Here is an 18,670-nt window from a genome sequence, read left to right as displayed (position 1 = left end):
GCCCTATCCTGCTCACAAAGGACTCTCAATCGTGTGTGTGCGCACGCGCGTGCACGCACGCGCGTGTCTGCACGTGCGCACTCAGTCATGTCTGACTCTGTGACCCCATGGACTGTAGCCCACCAGGCTCCTCTGTCCATGGAATCTTCCAGGCAAGAATAATGGAGTGGGTTGCTATTTTCTACTTCAGGGGATCTTCCCAACTCAGGATCAAAACCATGTCTCCTGTGTCTCCTGCATTGGCAGGGGAATTCTTTACCAACTGCGCCACCTGGGATGCCCCTCAATCTAGTTTGCTTTTAATTAATTCTAGAAACTCCACTCCACTTCTCTCTCTTCCTTACATTGTCCTTTTATTCAATTTTCTTTGAACAATCCAAAAAGTTTTTCTTCTGTTCTCCTCTCCAACCTTCATGTGCAACTTAAACTAATGCCCAAGGGAAGAACTCTCTCCTGCTAAGTTGGCGGAGGATGGCAGGCAATTTCCTCCCTTCCCTGGAAACTATACATCCCTGCCCATTGCCGTGTGACCTGTGGTGCCTCCCACAGGGTAGTGTCAGGCTTTGCCATATGTCCTGCCTGGGCCAATGGTACGTAAGCAGAAGTGACATATTGCCACTCTGGAGCAGAAGTTTTAGGAGGCAGCTTAAGTCTCCTGCATTGGCAGCTGGGTTCTTTACCACTAGCACCACCTGGGAAGCCCTAGGAGGCAGCATAAAGCCTGAAGACATGGCTGCCTGTTCTGTTTTTTGCTTTGCCCTCTGTGAGAAGGAAAGAGCCGCCCACTCCAGTATTCTGGCCTGGAGAATCCCATGGACTGCATAGTCCATGGGGTCGCAAAGAGTCGGACATGACTGAGCCACATTCATTTCACTGTCCTGATCCTAAAAGGGGTTTCACCTTTGATTTGGGTCCTAGAATGAATGAGAAGACATTAAGAAGAGCTGCAGTCAATCCACAGCCACCAAACCGTAAGTGTAACATAAAGATATCATTGTCATAAGCCACTAAAAATTTCAGTGTCACTTGGTACTACAGTAGAATCAACCAATAATACAAAGGCCAAACCATAAATAATAACTGAAACATGTAACAGTCACATTTCCCAGTCACCTTTATTTATATAAAAGTATATTAAATAAATTATCTCAAAATATACAAACAGAACAATATTACCTCTATAAATAGAAAATCCCCATATATAAAACCTTTCTTCAAATTATATAAATACATAAAATGTGGACCATAAAGTTTGAAGTACCTTAAATCTTAAACTCAGTACGATTTGTTGGTAGAGTAGTCTTATAAAAATATAGTTAGCTGTCAAGTGTTTCATCAACAGCGTTGTCAGTTAAAGTGCTAAACTGTAATGCATATTAGGAATGTGCCCCAAATACAAGTCTTCTGCTTTTAACACATTCATATAAACATTTGCTAATTGTTCAAACCTCCAAAAGTACTAAAAAACAAAAAGACCTTATACCATATTATAAAAAGACAGACATATGTTAGAAAGTCCACCCAATTTCCACCTTACTTTCCCACATGGTTTGATATCAGCCTCTCAAAAGTTCTCCAAAAGTCCACGCAGGAATTTTGAAGGCATTTGTTCACTTGCTTTTCCTTAGATAATCTGGCTTCAACTTGAATGTAGAAAATGTACAGTCTGAAAGCATGATATGTGCAAAAGGTGCCTTAGTGTTAAAACAGCAATTTAAAAAACTTGGAGTGGGTTGTACCGCTCATTACATTCCAAAGTGTCTTAATGCTGATGTTGAAACCAAGATGCTAATTGCACGAAAAGGTCAGATACGAACTTTCTTTGAGCCCCAGGGTCTGTATGCTCCAAAACAGTCACTTGTGTTTCCATGTGTTCTGCTGCCGTAAGAGTTCCTGGTCACGGTGCGGCACGAGCTCTGCAGAGTCGGCAGAAAGATCCAGGCGCAGGATCTCTTACGCAGCGTTGAGGGGCGCGTTCTCCTTCCCACTTTGCCCTGCTCGCGCCTTCCTGCACTTGTGCAGAGACACAGACAGGACAACGATGAAGATGATGATCACAAGCATCACTGCTCCAATGATGAAGAAAAGTTCTGAAAAATAAAAGGTATCAAGTCAACTCAGAGACCCTGAATCCCATTTTTCAGTGGGCAGAACCCAAGGCATACCCCCAGATTACACCATCCAGCTTTTGTGTAACTTGAAATCTCTCTTCTCCACCACACATTTCTATTAGGAAAGAATCTCTCAAACCCTAGGTGTTTGCAGGCAATTGACAACGATGAAAAAGCATTTAACAAACTGGATAATGCTCACAGTCTAGAAAGACACATGTAGATGGAAGCAAGAACAGCTGATAGAAACAAGTGGCTAAAGATGATGCCAAGTCGGGTAGCAATGATTATAGTAGATGAACTATCAGTGCAAAGAGAGATACAGAGTGCTACCCAGGTTCACATAAAGAGAGAGAACTGGTTGGGGCAATAAGAAGGCTTCCTGGTAGAGGCAGCATGTGAAACGATTCTCAGAGGACACATTTCAGCAGAGAGAGGAGGCAGGGGAAGCAATGATCTAGGTGTGCGTGAAGACAGTGAGGTAGGGGAACTCAAGCTGGCTTTAGGAAGATGGATGTGAGGGTGGCGGGTGTGATGGCCCAAACGGTGCAGGACCTGGGAGGAGGAGAGCCCTTTCCTTCTGTCAAGGCCAGTTAACAGGAGAGAATTTTTAAAGTGACTTTAAGATATTTAAACTACCTCTCAGCAGGGCACTAGGTCATTATTACTATCCTCTCACTCTTCCGTTCCCTTAAAGCACTCAGAGCACCACCCCAATCAAGCCTGGAGGCAGATTCCTGGGCTCTCAGCCTCGTGCACATGTCTGAGCCTCCATGGAACCTCCAGATAAGATCCACTCCTCACCTGGCATCTGTGCTCTGGTGTGGCACAGGTGTGCACACAAGTATGCCAGTGAGGCACACACATGTACACATGGGATATCTGATAGACCCAATCCCTCTGCATCACGGGTTATGAGGAGCCTGGGGTAACAGCAGCCCATAATAGGTGCTCACAAACGTCTATGGGGTGTTGCTGAACCCGGTTCCCCAGGTGAGCTGGTGAAGCTCCCCACAAACCAGAAGTATGAAAAAATGCCCAGAGAAATCTCTGATTTGATACTAAATCCTAAACGTCTACCATGGGCCCAGAGCTCACTCAGCAGAGAGCTTAGTGCATGCTAGGTGCTAAAAAAACAGAAAAAAAACTAAAAAAACATCTGCTAATACAAGGGAACGACACAGAAATTAAATGTCTAAAATTATGAGTACCCCCCCACCCCCAAACCACAAAAAACCCAGGCAGTTTTCCCCTGAAGATAGTATGTCCAGTCCTGAGGGTGGTGCTAGCCCTGTGGAAGGCAGCCCTGCCTCCCAGATCATGGGCAGAGCCTCTCACCTGTGGACAGAACTTTCTCGTGGCTAGTGCACTCGATGGGGCTTTCTGGACTCTTCTGGTTAGCTCTTCGTGATAGAATCACTGCTTGAACATGGAAACAATAGTTTTCACCTTTATCCACATCAATCAAAAACCCATTAGTGTTTGTCGTGGCCTTTTTCTGTTAAAAGATAAGAGTTCTTTATTCATCCAGGCTCACAATGAATGCTGTTGCCTTTACTAAGTCACTGCGGTAGTAAAATGAAAGCGTTAGTCGCTCAGTTGTGTTTGACTCTTTGCGACCCCATGGACTGTAGCCCACCACGCTCCTCAGTCCATGGAATTCTCCAGTCAAGAATATTGGAGTGGGTAGCCATTCCCTTTTCCAGGGGATCTTTCCAGCTTAGGGAATAGAACCTGGGTCTCCTGCATTGCAGGCAGATTCTTTACAGTCTGAGCCACCAAGGAAACCCAGCCTATGTGGACACATCTGACATAAAGATTGGAAGTCAGCTGGCTCATCAAGCTCCCCCTGATAACTGCTAACGATTTTTTTCCCCAAGGATGAAGACATCCACTTTGGACACAGTCAACCCAATATTTAGCCCCTTTAGAAGATATCTGCAAGAAAGGAAAAAAGGAAAGAAGTACTAATTGTTGAATGAAAAACAAATTCTGTCTCTGGGATCCTCAATAGAAGAAGAAATGTGGGAGCTGGTGGGAACCTTAGAGAGACTGGTCCTGCCCCTTGGCTGGGAATGTGGCTACCCGAGGCAGGCCAGTCCAAAGCAGCTGGAAGTCACAGGCAGAACCAAGATAGCAGTCTGCCTCCCACTCCACAACACTGCCCTGTCAACCACCTGCTTTGATGTTATACTTGGAGAAGAAGTGAAATCAAGGATCTGCAATTTAAAACAAGTCATAAAAATAAAAGAATGCTCACCTTTCCCGTACTGGAAGCTTTCCAATAATAAAGTGTATAATTCAAGTCCTTGCCAAAAACATCCCGGAGGCTTAGGAATGTGCTGTTCACTCTGACTAACGTACGTGCATCATGTACGGTCACATTCAGTTTTGTCCCAACTTGTTCAAAACTCCAAATTATTGGCTGTCCAAGATTTGCTAAAACACAGAAAATGAGCTTTGTTGGGACCAAAGAGTTCTATATGAAGTAGAACCCCATTGATTTATCATGGTTAATAGCTACCTAGTCATCCCTCATGAAATACCTCAAAGAACCAGTTCCCTGGCACCAGAGCTGAACCACGAGACATTCTACAGCAGTGCTGTCTAGCGGAAATGTACTGGGAGCCAAAGATGTCACTTTAAATCTCCTTGTAGTCATGATAGAAAATGTAAAAAGGAATGAGTGAAGTTAATCTATTTCATTTAACCCAATATGGCTAAAATAGTATAACTTTAACATTTAATAAATATGAAAACTTTGAGATCTTTCTCAAAATCCAGTGCATATTTTACACGTATAGCATTAGCTACTAACATTTCAAGTGCTCAACAGCCACATGTGGTTAACCAAACAGCTGCAAAAGATTCCATATTTTAGATACAATAGAGGCTGTGGGAAAGCCCATGAAATGTCCTTGGTATCTCAAAAAATCACTTTTAACCACCAGGTCTCATAGATGGTTCAATTATCTCATGTGCTTTGGTTGAATAATAGTGAAAAAAATCCTCATAATTCAATAGGAGTTATAGGCAAGGATGTGTGTGTATGAGCACACAGAAATAGACATTATTTTCTCTCTTGCACCAAAAAAGGATTTGAAGTAGCTTACAAAAAGCTCAAGAACGGGGCTTCCTTGTTGGCTCAGTGTTAAAGAATCTGCCGGCCAATGCAGGGGACAGGGGCTCGATCCCTGATCTGGGAAGACCCTACATGTCTCAGAGTAACTAAGCCCTTGCGCCACAACTACTGAGCCTGTGCTCTAGAGCCCAGAAGCTACAGTTACTGAGCCCATGCACCCTAGAGCCCATGCTCCACAACAAGAGAAGCCATCGAAATAACAAGCCTGTGCACCGCAACTAGAGAGGAGCCCATGCAGCAAGGAAGACCCAGCACAGCCGAAAATAAAAACAAATAAAAATTATTTTAAAAAATCTTCAAGAACTAGAAAAAGAAATTGTGAGGATGCTGCCCAAGGAGGGAGAATAAATATCAATGAACCTGTAGTTACTGTAGGTGGGGTCTAAGTCCAGCACCGGGAGAGGCACACAGTTAAAAGCACTAAGGAGTTTGAAGACAGGTTCTGGCAGACAGAGGCTCAGGGCAGGTAGTCCGATTCACCTGGGGTGAGGCTGCCCCCTATTTCCAGAGGAGACACTAAGGGGAAAGGGGGTTGCCTGTCCCTCTGCCCCCTTCTCTCCACCCCTGCCTCGAGAAACTCCACGGGGTAAACATAAAAACACCAATAACACAACACTTTCATGCTAAATCTTCTACTAGAGCCACTGATTTCACTCTTCTCAACATGCTACATGTGTGTTTATTTAAAATATTTAGTTCAAAAAAATAAAATACAATAAAATACCTAGTTCAGAAACATAGCCATGATGAAAAATCTGCATCTCCTACTTGGCAGGAATCCTTTGTACTCCCTTAGCAAAGGCTGGGGAGAAAAGCATTCTGTGTTTTCAAGACCAGCATGAAGGAAGTAGGATGGGAGCTGGCCCGGCAAGTGCCAGCACATCACAGGACTCAAATCCTGGTCAAGTGAGGAAAAGGGTCAGCAAGCCCAATGACGAGATGGGAGGGAAGCTGAACTTTCCCCGTGGATTTGTAACCCTCTGTGAAAAACCCTAATTGGGACTTCTGGTCTGATGATGGGAGACAAAATTCAGAAGATATATAAAATCTCCTAAATATTGGGTCAGTCAAAAAGTTCATTTGGGCTTTTCCATAAGATCTTATGGAACTTTTTGGTCACCAATATATATGGGGAAATACTGGAACTGCCAGCCTTTGTGAATTTCCTACTCTCTGCCCTCTATCCGGCCAGTTACTGGTAGGGTCTGGGGACAGACTAGAGGAGAAAGCTACTTGATGACATTTTTATCAACTCTAACACACGTCCCATGAACCTCCTACCACATCCAGAATGAGCAAAGAGGGCTGTGGCACTTACTACTTTCTGAGAAAAAAAAGATGTGTTTATGGATAAACATATTTTGATGTAATCATTCCTAAGGCTCACAAGCTCACAGAATATTTAGAAGTTTATGAAAACAAGAATGAAAAGTTACTACAAATCGAGCTACTTACTCTCTAGGTAGGGTGTGAACTCTGGGGAGTTGGTAAATGGAGGCTCCACAGCGTAAATGCTAGTGTCTGCTGGGTAGGAAAGGACCCTCGCCAAATATGTCTCTTTCACATTTTTCACAATCTCATCAGTGACGTCACACTCCGTGTTTGTTGTGTAAAAGCATTTGTTTTTCCAGTTTCCTAATCTATGGCTGAGGAAAAGAAGGAAGAGAAATGGAACATTATGATTTGCATCCAACAAGATAACTGTTTTTTGGCTGGGGTGCTGTGTTCCAACGCTGACTTCCACAAGCAATCCTGAGGAGGTGTTTGCTATGCTGAGCACTTCAGGTCCTCTCAGCAACCTTTGGTTTGTGGGGGGTGCGGGGGTGCTCTGTAATTGTCTTTGTCCTTACATATAAGGCCATTGAGGCAAAGGGAGGTTGGGTGACCAGCGCAAAGTCACACAGCTGGATTTTTGAGCCAGACAGCAGTTTGACTACTGGGTCTGTGCTCTGAATCATTTTGTTAAATATCTTTCTTAAAATGTAGATGATTTGTCATGACTATGTGGGAGAAGGGACAGTTTTCCATCAAGACTCAATTATTTATTTGTCTACATATTATATCATTATATTCTGTTTATCACATTCTGTATTCTATGTCAAATATAGTCAATGCAGTCATAGAGTCTATCTAATAATACATTCTATTCTATTACATTCTATTGTGACCATTATTGGTGTGGTTATTTAACAGTTATTAAAACTACCATAAGCCAGACGCTCTACTGGACCCTTAAACATGTTACTTCATTTGGTATGATCTTTTAAAGAAAGTACTGGATCTTTCTCACATATGAGGATACTGAAGCTCAGAGCTGCTAGGTAACTTGTATAAGGTCTTACAGCTTTTGATATGAGAGCTGGGTCTGTTCCTCTCATTATACGATCAATACTTGCCTCTCTCACTTTCGCAGGATGAGTCATCAAAAATTATAGAGTGACAATACAGGTAGTGTCTGTCAAAGTCTTAGACTAAGAGACAGATCTGACTAAAGACAGATTTTCCTTTTGTAAGACATCATCGAAGAGAAAATGATTTAAAGAACCACTAAAAATGAAATTATCCTGAAATGATACAAAGAACTTCTATGAAAAAAATGAAACTATTCTGCAGAACTGAAACAACTCCTGGGAAAGTGCCACTGCCACTTGATGCACGCATAGCTGTCCCACGGAAGGTGACAGCTGCCCCGTGGTTTCCCATCATCAACCCCCAGAGTGTCCTACCCACTATTCAAGGCCACACTCCAATCCCACCTTCTACAAGAAACTCCAGATCTCCTTGCTCAGAACTGATCTCTCCCTTCCCTGGCCCCAGCACTGATATCTCATTAAAGCACTTAAGTGAGCCTTGCACTTCCACGCCCTTGTGCTCCTCCATCAAGCAGTGCGGCTTTAGGGCTTGCACATGGCCAGGATTTGTGCAGCATTAGATGGTTTACATTTAGAGGTTGAACTGGGGGCAAAACAAGCTGCCGTATGGATTGAACTGTCTAAATCCAGGCATAAGAATCATAAATAAAAATCTTTTAAAAGTCTGAACTAAATAACCAGGCTAAGAGGGTGTGGGATAGACACACTCTTGGTCCTTAAATTCACAAACTAAGATTAAGACAGAAATATGTTTATATATTCTTAGATTTCTCTAATTTTCTGTGATAAAAGTAGAGATGCAGCCTTAATTCCAGAATGACCAGAATGCATTTTTTCAAACTGCATCATTTCTATTTTAAAAAGTGAACAAGAACCTGATGATTCTTCTCCACTGCTATGGCAAACAAGTTGTTCAGATAACAGGAGAAACCCTTCTGGGTACTGTGGCTACATTCCATCTGAGAGATAGCATTTGTGGTTCCTTCAGCTCACACGAGGAACCACAGACCTCTGGAAAAGTTCAGCACAAGTAACAATCACCAAAAGTAATAGAGCTATTAAGTGCTGCAAACTGGTTGGGAAGGAGCAATTCTGCAGTCAGTTCCTCTGACTGCTATGATCAGCATTAACACTATAAACGCCTCTGAGGTTCCTCTGGGTATTGCAAAATCTCCGGATTTGGAAATAATGAAAGTCCCGCCTGAACTTCTAAGAAATCCCAACAGAATTCAGACCCATCAATTACGGAGCAGGTTATTTTCTACAAGCTCTGGAAGTTTCCATTTAGAAATTATGGAACCAGTATTTCAGGGGATGGTTGGGTGGTAAGGCATGAGCCAGTAACACTTTGCGACTGAAAACTGTTTCCAAAAGGGAAAAATGCAGTTGGAGCTCCAGGCACAGCTGTGGCGCCCTGTCTGGGGACAGGCTGGTGGTGGGGCGGCTGGATCTGGAGGAGCGGCGGGTCAAGATGCTTTCTCTAGGGAAGACGGCCGGAAGGGAGAACGGTGCACTGAGGGGACCGCTGGGACCATCTCTCTTTCCTCCTCCCGGCTCTGGAGTCTCACGTAAGGCACACGCAGACCCACAGAGACGGCGGTGGTGCGCGCTGCCGCTTGCTCCCTGACCCTGCTGTGCGCACACCAACGTAAGTCCCTTACCTTTCCAGGGCCAGTTTCCTCGTCTATAAAATGACTACTATGGTCCCTTTTACTTAGGAATCCCATTTACCCGTGGGCTGGTAACGGAAGAGTGCAGGTCTCCGGCAGGAGGGAGGGACCACTCACATTTCCTCCAGCACAAGTGTAGAGATGGACCGCTGGGCGGGAGCCACCCCCACCCAGGGCCCGCGGGCGCCCCCGAGCTGCAGCTCTGCGCTAAGTTGTTTGCACACAGGGGCCATGTCCGCTTACATAATAGCAGCCTAGCAGCGGAGAGGAGAAGGCAATGGCACTCCACTCCAGTACTCTTGCCTGGAAAATCCCATGGACGGAGGAGCCTGGTAGGCTGCAGTCCATGGAGTCGCTAAGAGTCGGACACGACTGAGCGACTTCGCTTTCACTTTTCACCTTCATGCATTGGAGAAGGAAATGGCAACCCACTTCAGTGTTCTTGTCTGGAGAATCCCAGGGACGGGGGAATCTGGTAGGCTGCCGTCTATGGGGTCACACAGAGTCAGACATGACTGAAGCAACTTATCAGCAGCAGCTGAGAACTTAGATTTGACACGCTTAAATAGCAGTAGCCTTGCAGTCTGAGAACTTAGAATTGACAAAGTCTAAATATTTAAAAATTTGGTAAATCAGAAATATGTTTTCTCATGTTCACCAAACTTAAGATTCAATATATTTGGGAGGCAAGCATCCTTCCTAAAATCTTCTTTTCACTACCCAGAAACTAAGTGTCTAGTAAGGTAAACTTGAACCCTGCCTGCATCTGTAGAATTAATAACTTTCATCAAGTGGAATGTGTTTTGACAAGTTTGGCCATAATTGTAATTATTATTTTGACTTTTAAATTCCTCTAAATCTTTCTATGTATATATACAAGCATGTATGCATGCACACACAAATTTTCTTGCCTGTTGGCTTGGCAATAGTTGTCATCAAGTTGATGTTGGGGGAAAAAAAGAAAAAAACATCAGCCTAAAAGACCCACTCCATACTTAAGAACTGCATTTTAAACGCTATAAAAGACTTGGTACAAGTTAAACAAAACAACAAAAAGCCTTTTAGTCAGTGACATGTCTGTACCTTCTATAACGAGTCTTAGTTTCCATAGCTGCTGTCCTATACTTAATAAGATCTCTACCAAGCCTCCTAGAACATTTCAGAAACAAAAAACTTGCTAAAATCAAAAACTTGGTGGTGTATTCCTTCCCCGCTCAGTGAGTCACGGAGTTAACCTCCTCCAAGATCATGTATGCAACGGAATTTTGAATCATGAATCCAAAGATTAATGAATCAAACACTGCTTAAGGGCAACATATGTGTCCGAACTCCTCCCTACATCTTTTCTAACATGTTAGATCCGGCTGGCAGTCTAGACAGCACGGAAAAGGCTGTGTGTACTTAGAGAGATGAGTTATCAGTGATCCACAATCACATCTATCAGTGCCACCATGGCTTGCTCAAGAAAGTTCTCATCTCCACAGCTTATACTCTACTTACAAATTTCCCCAATCATCTCTGAAAACAAAACATTCTATCAGTTTAAGGTCTGTCAGTGTTACAGACTTGATGACTATGACTCCAGCCAGCAAATTACCATGAATGCTCTCTTTTTCTTTGTTACCTGTTAAATAATTTCATCCATCAATCAGCTTTAGAGACATCTGTACTCAGCACAGGAAAGTGGAAACAACAACAATCTTATTTTTCTTTTTTTGGTACCTAGCTTACCTTATCTGAACAGTGTAGACAGAATTGATGGGTTTGGGTTCCCACTCCAAAATGGTCTTGAAATTAGTTGACTTCCAAGTTATATTATATGCTTTCACTACATCTGTAGTGCCTTTAAACAACAGAGAAACAGTTATTAATGTTTACATGAACTTCTCAGCACACAATTTCCTGTTGATGGTATAAAACATTCCCACTCCCCAACATCATCATAAACCTCACATTAATATTTTCCTAACCACAAAAGCTTTAACTGAATTACCATAAGAAAAAAAATCGGCAATATTTTCCTAAACCCAGAGTTTCCTCCTGGCAAGACGACCTGGTGATCTAAGGAAACACACAAGGATCTTGAAGTCCTTGTTTGAAATAATTCACGGGGAAAGCCCTGTGATAATGACCTGGAAGCATAGCTCAGGGGCCTTCAGTGGCCCAGGCTATCCACCGACCAACCGGAGAAGTGGGGAGGGCAGGATTCCAGGTTTAACAGCAGGGAAAGCCAGCTAGGATGGGTTTCTGTAAATGATGTTAAAGGGCCCACGTGTGTCAGAAGAGTTAGGACTGCATCCAATAAAAAAAAAAAAAAAAAAAAAAAACCTTGACTTTTTTCACGCTTATCTAACCCTCATCAATAATTTCAGTCACTATACGTTAACTTCCACAGACACCCCTGCAGACAATAAGCCTGTACACCGTCGGCTGTATTCAGTTAGGATGCCTTAGTTAAGGTCTTCTTCGCCAGTTCTCAGAAGGTTAGTCTCTGCCCTGCGTCTCACACAGAACAGGCTTATAGGGAATGCAAAATGTGGCGCCTGCTCCAATCCAAGCGACATTTTGGAAGGACTGACTAACCCAATCTAAAATACTGACGATCAAGAGAAGACCTCGAGCCGAGAGCCGTTTCTCATTAAGGAAAGTCCACAAACACTGTGTGTCGACCCCTGCAGGTGCGGAGCCGGTCCCGTCACTTTCAAGGTGTCGGCTCCCTGGGGAACTCGTTTACTAAACTTAAAGCGAGAGCCTCCAAGGCACTTAAGCAACAATGGATGTCCAGAACAAGCATCTCGACCAGAAGGGGCGGCGGGTCCCGGGCGAGCCGCACCTCGGGGCGGCAGGGAGAGCCGGCGGTCAGCCAGGCCTGTCCTCCCTCCTCCCCGTGGCTCGCCCCAGGGCTCTGCGGGGCGAGTGCCACTCACCGGCGACTCCGGCCACCTGGATGAGGACTAAGCCGAATAGAAGAGCCCGAGCGACGGCGGCCTGGGAGCAGGGTACCCGAGGCCCGTTGGGGGTCGCCATGTCCCCGAGCTGATGGCGAGGTCTCAAAGATTCTGCTGCGCCCCGGAGGCTGGAGAAGCGAGGATGCTGCGGAGGTTGGGCTGGAGGCACCTGGGGCTGCGGGATGAAGCGGGAGGAACGCGGGGAGCCCAGAGTTTGTGGGAGCCCGTCCCCGCCGCGCTTTAAAGAGCTGGGCGCACGTTTGCGCCTCCGCCTGCGCGGAGTCCGCCCCCGTCTCTCCTCCCGACTCCCCGCCCCCGGCCCGCCTTCGTCGCCTGGGTGGGCGGCCCCCGGCGAGTCCACACCCCGCCCCGCCTCCTCCCAGTAGGAAACTCCGAGACCCTGCAAGGACTGATTCACCCGTGATTCAACCCGCCGCCGAGTGCGAGTGTCCTTCGGCTGCTGACCAGTCCAGGTGCAGAGGGCAACCAGGGTCCCCAGCCGCTCAGATCCCCTGACTCCCTAGCTTCCTGGCCCCGGGATCACCTATCCAGATGTCCCGCTCGAGTGGGCGGCAGGTCTGTGGGGAAGGAATAGAAGGCGGTTGGAAGGAGTTTGGGGAGGAAGAAGGGGATTCCCTCCCTTCCACTTGGCGATGCATTGTCCAGGCCGGCGGGAGCGCAGCACCTACCAAGGTTAATGGAAAGTACTGGCCGCGGGCTCCTCTCTGGCCCCAGGGAGCATTTCTGGGGCGCTTTGCCCACGTCGGGCTGAGCTTGGAATCTGCAGCCAAGTAACAGCGTGACGAGGAGCAGAGCCTTCTGCCAGCATCGGCAATTTCGTCGTTCGCCCTCAAGGCAATGATACCTGGCCTGCCCACCTCCCGGGGCCCCTAGCCTAGGTGTCTTCTGTGAGGTGGGGCCAATGCAAGTGTTGCGGCCGGTCCGAAGGTCAGCCAGTCCAGGCACAACGCAGGCCAGTCCGTGTTAGTGACCGAGGGACTGTCCTAAATCTGGCAGTTTGCCTCAGGGAGAATTCCGGCGGGACTTGTGCCGCCCTGTGGTTCCCGAAAGGATTGTTCTCACGTTGAAGAAGACATTTGTGGGACTGAGTTAGTTCCGCTCAAATTAAAGAAACCATTAAATGAAAAATTTTAATGTAATCAGTCAAGCTTTCTGATTTTCCTGGCTTCCTCTTCTGAGTTTTGCTGTAAAGTTATAAGGCAGGAGAAGGTAGAGTGTCTCTGTACCGTGTCTTGTCAAACTTTTGCCATCTATCATTACTGTTACTCTGTAGTTGCCTCCGAGACAGACTGGAGAGTTTTTAGAATAGATCTGTTTTCTCTCCTCTCCCATTTTCCTCCCTGCCAGGGAAATTAGCCCTTCATTTTAGTGCACGCTGTATACACATTATCATGTAGCCTATTGAGGCATAGCATTAAACTCACTTTAAAAGACATACAACTTTGCAAAATTTAATTTTCTCCTATCCTTGAACTGAAATAGCACGTCCAGGTTTAGCAGAGTCCTTCCTTCCTAGAAACTGAAAGCTCCACTTGCTGGTTTCCTCTTTGAGCTCTCTTCCACCTCTAAAACCCACAAAGCTTGTATTTGCAAAACTAAGCCATGCTAGTCTGCTTTTTGCAGTCTTCGGCCTGAGGCATTTTCCCTAACAGATCTTTGGCCACCTGAGTTGTGATTCTTTGTATTCTGGAGTTGAAAACAGCTGGGAGAAAATTTGCACTTCAACCTAATGCCTTACAACAGGGGTCCCCAACCTTCAGGATCTACTGCCTGATCATCTGAGGTGGAGCTGATGTAATAATAATAGAAATAAAGTGCACAGTAAATGTAATGTGCTTGAATCATCCCGAAACCACCCCCTACCCCAATCAGTGGAAAATTGTCCTCCACAAAATCATTCCTTGGTGCCTAAAAGGTTGGGGACCACTGCCATACAAGGGGCAAGGAATTGTTGCTCTGCCTGCGCTGTGATTGATTGTATTTGGAGCCACCGACTCTCCTGAAATCATGAAGGGCTTTCAATAATGTCAAGATCAGCAATTTGATAAGAAAAATTATGTTCAATGTTATATTGTGATACGAAAGGTGCCATAAAGGTTGGTAAAGTAGATGAATATTTTGCATGTTCACTAAAATTATTAGGCAGGGAAGATGAATTTGTTGGGTGTCAGCATGGGGTTTTGAGTGAATATAGAATGACAATTTCTAAGATTCGGAAAATGCTAAAAAAAAAAAAAAAGCTACCATTTTCAAGAAGAGGAAGACAACTGGCTATGGTAAATTAACATTGCATAGTAAAGTTTTTTTCCTGGTTGATCAGACTGTGGCTAAATGTAGTGCACAAACTACATTCCTAAAATTTCACTGTTGGTAATTTTTGCACAGAGAGAAATTATTAAAACAATGTTTTTATCCCCTTCAATAAAGTGGAGCTCAACAGTTACCAAAGTTTCCTCCTATATGATACACCTAGGAAATTCAGTAGTTAGAAAAGTTCCTAAGCTATAATGATAATCAGGCTGGCCTGACCAATCCACTTATGATTAGATTTGAGAATGTCAGATGACTGGGGGAGGGGGGCAGGGAACCTCACAGACATGCAACCTCACAGACATCCATTCACAGACAGAAGATCCAGTGCTCAGCTGGCCTGCGTGAACCTGCTTGTGTCATCTCACAATGCAGATCTGCTCTCTGACCCCAGGAGCTTGCTTTTTACAACCACACTTTCTTCTCTCAAAGCATGGAAGTGAGATTAGGTCGTAAACTCAGGCTCACTTTATTTTATTCATCCATAGGCATCCAATAATGCTCTGCAGTTGGTGTATAAAATATTTGCAGTTTAGGGACCGCATTGTTCTCCAGCAGGAATATTCTGGTGGTTTCTCCTTCAAACACACATGCGTGGAGTCATGTAGAAGAGGTTGCATTGCCTTTGCATAACCAGTGATGAAATGTGGGCAATGAGGAGTCTGAGAGTGGCTGGGGTAATGTTCCAGTGCTTCCTCTGTACTTTTATGGCACTTCCCACTGATTTCACAGACCTAATTTCATCAAATATTTTACTTGATTTCAACTTGTGTTTGTTGTCTTTCTTTCCCATTACAATTCCTTGGGACAATAAGGACTAGGTTTTTTCTTTACATTTCTCTTACAATTTCAATCATATGGTAGGCTTTTAATATGTTTTGAATCAATAAACACTTTTTGAAACCACGCATGCAGTCAGATATTTTCACTGGCATTCTAGAGATGAAATTTGTCATTGGAATTTTTCTGTCTACTGGCCTACATGAATATTCCATAGGAACTCAACTTGGTAAGAAAATACAAATCAACCGTGTGTTGTAAAGCATCATTTTACAGTGAGCTCTAACCATCTAACTAATGGGTAATGATCCTTGCTATGGCCAGAAAAGTTAATTAGGAGAAGCAGCTGAAGACCAGAAAGCAAATGCAAAATTTGTGAACTGGTTTTCATTTTCAGTTTCCTAAAGATTTAATATTGGAGTGATTCAGAAGATTTTCAGTCATCTGATAGCTTTTCTTGCATAGAAAGGCTTAATAACTGCTTTGAATAAATTGCACAAAATGTATCTCTCCCCTGGAAAAGGATAGGTTAAACTTTATGACAGAGGTGAAATTGAGAGTAATTTGTGTGAAACTATTATATTCATATGAAATAGTAAAAAGAGAAATAAAACCATTTTGCCCAAAATTCAGGTAAAAGGCAAAATAGGAAAAAGACCAAAGGGAATAGGAGTGGGAACACAAGAGTTCTGGGGGGAAGAAAATGTGACTTAGCGGAACCTAAAAAACATCTGGCAGGGAATAGTTAGTCATGGAAAAACTGACAGTCATGATTTTGCATTTTGTGAAAATATATACTAGTCCAACAGTTAACATTTAGACAGAAATTAAATAGTTGACAGCCCATACAATGGAATATATTATCCTGGTCATTCAAAAATACATCTATTAGCTGTCTAGAATATCTTACAAGCAACTTTACCAAATAAACTATCCCATAGCACCAGTATTCTGAAAAGTATAATTTTAGAGAAAAAGCTTCCAGTTCAAACCTTGGACTAGATTATTTTTTCAGCACACAACTCTCTTTATAAGCTTAAGGCTTATCAAACTACCTGACATATTTCATTTTGAGAAACAGTAAATATTCATCATACATTCTCTACATACCATGTTGACAAAATAAATCATAAATGTAAATAGTGGATATTGTTTTAGTAACAAACAGTCATTTAAAATTTAAACCTTTAACATGTTCTTCTTAATATAACACAGATGATTTAAAAGTTTTTATATAGTATCATTTTATGGAAACATCCCTGAATTCCTCACTTCTATACCTGACAGTGTGGACTGTAAGCCTTGCAGTTGCCCAGCCTGGAGATGCAGACTGATGAAAAAGCCAGGAGACAGTGACAAAGACATTGATGGTTTAATGGATGGGGGAATCTTACACGAAGAGTCCTGGGGAGACACCCCACCATGTTTGGCAAACAGTGAGCAGGAAATGGCAGCATTTCCTGTGGGAGGAGGAGGTACTATTTACAGGGGAAATTGACATCAGGTTGTCTCATCAGTTTCCAGGGACTAATTAAGCCCTATAATTCAGAGGACTGGATAGTCGTGTGATCAAGCAGGTGCTGGGGGCTTCTCAGGTGGTGCTAGTGGTAAAGAACCCACCTGCCAATGTAGAAGATGGTAAGAGAGGTGGGTTCAATCCCTGGGTCAGGAAGATCCCCTGGAGGAGGGCATGGCAACCCACTCCAATATTCTTGCCTGGAGAATTCCATGGACAGAGGAGCCTGGCAGGCTACAGTCCATGAGGTTGCAAAGAGTTGGGAACGACTGAAGAGACTTAGCATGCACAGAAGCAAGTACTGATCAAGCAGGGGATGTACCAAGAGCAAGAGACCTGCCATCTTGAGTGGCCTGGACTTACAGTAACAGATGCACTAACCTGAGGAATAGAAAATCTCGTCAGTCAATAAATGCTTGAGTATCTTACCTGATGCTGAGTTCTCTGTTAGACTTTGGGTATAAAACAAAAATAATCCTTCTCCTGTTACATATATGTACATATATATGTGTATACATATGTGTGTGTGTGTGTGTATATATATATATATATATATATAATCACTCCTGTATAATGGTTTTGTATGGTTTTCTGTCAGCATTTTGGATTGAATATGAAAAACCTTAATAATGTTATTTATTAACAAATTTCACTTCATGCAAATTAAAAAAAAAACTAGATATATCATAGTCAGTCCATCAAACAGGTGTCTTTAACTCAAAAAATTAGCTGTGGACTTGAATGAAGTACATATACTTATCAGGTTAGATGTGTTGATGAACTCTCAAAGTTTTGTACATGGAAGAAAATGAATTGCAGTCCAGACAATTCTATTAAAAAGGTAAGTCTAATAGTAAAAAATAATTAGGTGTGGATTTCCTCAGATGAAAAATGCAAAAAAAATTTGAAATAACCACCTCAGATGAAATATTTTTTTAAATAACAAAATAACCAGTTTAAAAGCATTTGCATAAGAAGATTCATTTTTAAAAAATAATTCATTTGCAGACATTTTAGAAAATAGTATAGGGGACAGACACTCTAAAATTTTAGCCCATCCCTCATCCAATCTCTTAGAGAAGGAAATGGCAACCCACTCCAGTACTCTTGCCTAGAGAACCCTGTGGACAGAGGAGCCTGGTAGGCTGCTGTCCATGGGGTTGCACAGAGTTGGACACAACTGAAGCGACTTAGCATGCATGCATGCATGCATTGGAGAAGGAAATGGCAGCCCACTCCAGTATTCTCGCCTGGAGAATCCCAGGGACAGAGGAGCCTGGTGGATTGCTGTCTATGTGGTCGCATAGAGTCGGACACAACTGAAATGACTTAGCAGCAGCAGCAGCAGCATCCAATCTCTTGCTGACTTTAGTGAATAATTCTCCATCCTCTTCTATCAATTCCTGTTTCAAAACAGAACTTTCAAGTTGGGAAGTAATTCCTGAATAAGCCAAGTTATTTCTACACTGGGAGCATATTTATAATGTTTGGCTAGTTATGATTGCCTTCCTAAACCATCACCCTTTAAGTTACAATGTTTTAGCAACTCATAGTTCTAAATCCTGTAGGTGAGAAGTGTGGACGAAAGCTAGGACAATGGCTCCTGGGCAGCTTTGTGGGTTCCACTAAGAAGCCTGGACCTGATTCGGCAGACAGAACCTCAGGAAGCTTACTCCCCTGGTCACTCTGTGCCAGAAGAATTGAGTCAGGGGGCCACATCAGGAAGCTAAGCCCATAACCCAAGTGGTGGCTGACAATTAGGAAGGAAGGGGAGCTATAGGAATCAGTGTGAAGGAAGAA

The 18,670-nt window shown here is 43.7% G+C and overlaps 1 protein-coding gene across 1 annotated transcript; it reads right to left on the bottom strand.

Annotated features, from left to right (window-relative positions):
* Window positions 1-1,096: 1,096 nt before the first annotated feature.
* Window positions 1,097-12,510, bottom strand: F3 (coagulation factor III, tissue factor). Its single transcript, XM_065908410.1, has 6 exons — window positions 12,223-12,510; window positions 11,027-11,138; window positions 6,709-6,899; window positions 4,372-4,550; window positions 3,450-3,609; window positions 1,097-2,090 (listed from the first exon to the last, which is right to left on the bottom strand). The coding sequence occupies exons 1-6, from the start codon at window positions 12,320-12,322 to the stop codon at window positions 1,954-1,956; spliced, it is 879 nt and encodes a 292-aa protein (XP_065764482.1). The 5' UTR covers window positions 12,323-12,510; the 3' UTR covers window positions 1,097-1,953.
* Between the last annotated feature and the right edge of the window lie 6,160 nt (window positions 12,511-18,670).

The sequence above is a fragment of the Muntiacus reevesi genome, chromosome 1, assembly GCF_963930625.1.
Source record: "Muntiacus reevesi chromosome 1, mMunRee1.1, whole genome shotgun sequence".
Taxonomy (NCBI): Eukaryota; Metazoa; Chordata; class Mammalia; order Artiodactyla; family Cervidae; genus Muntiacus; species Muntiacus reevesi.
This window is presented reverse-complemented; position numbering and strand designations above follow the sequence as displayed.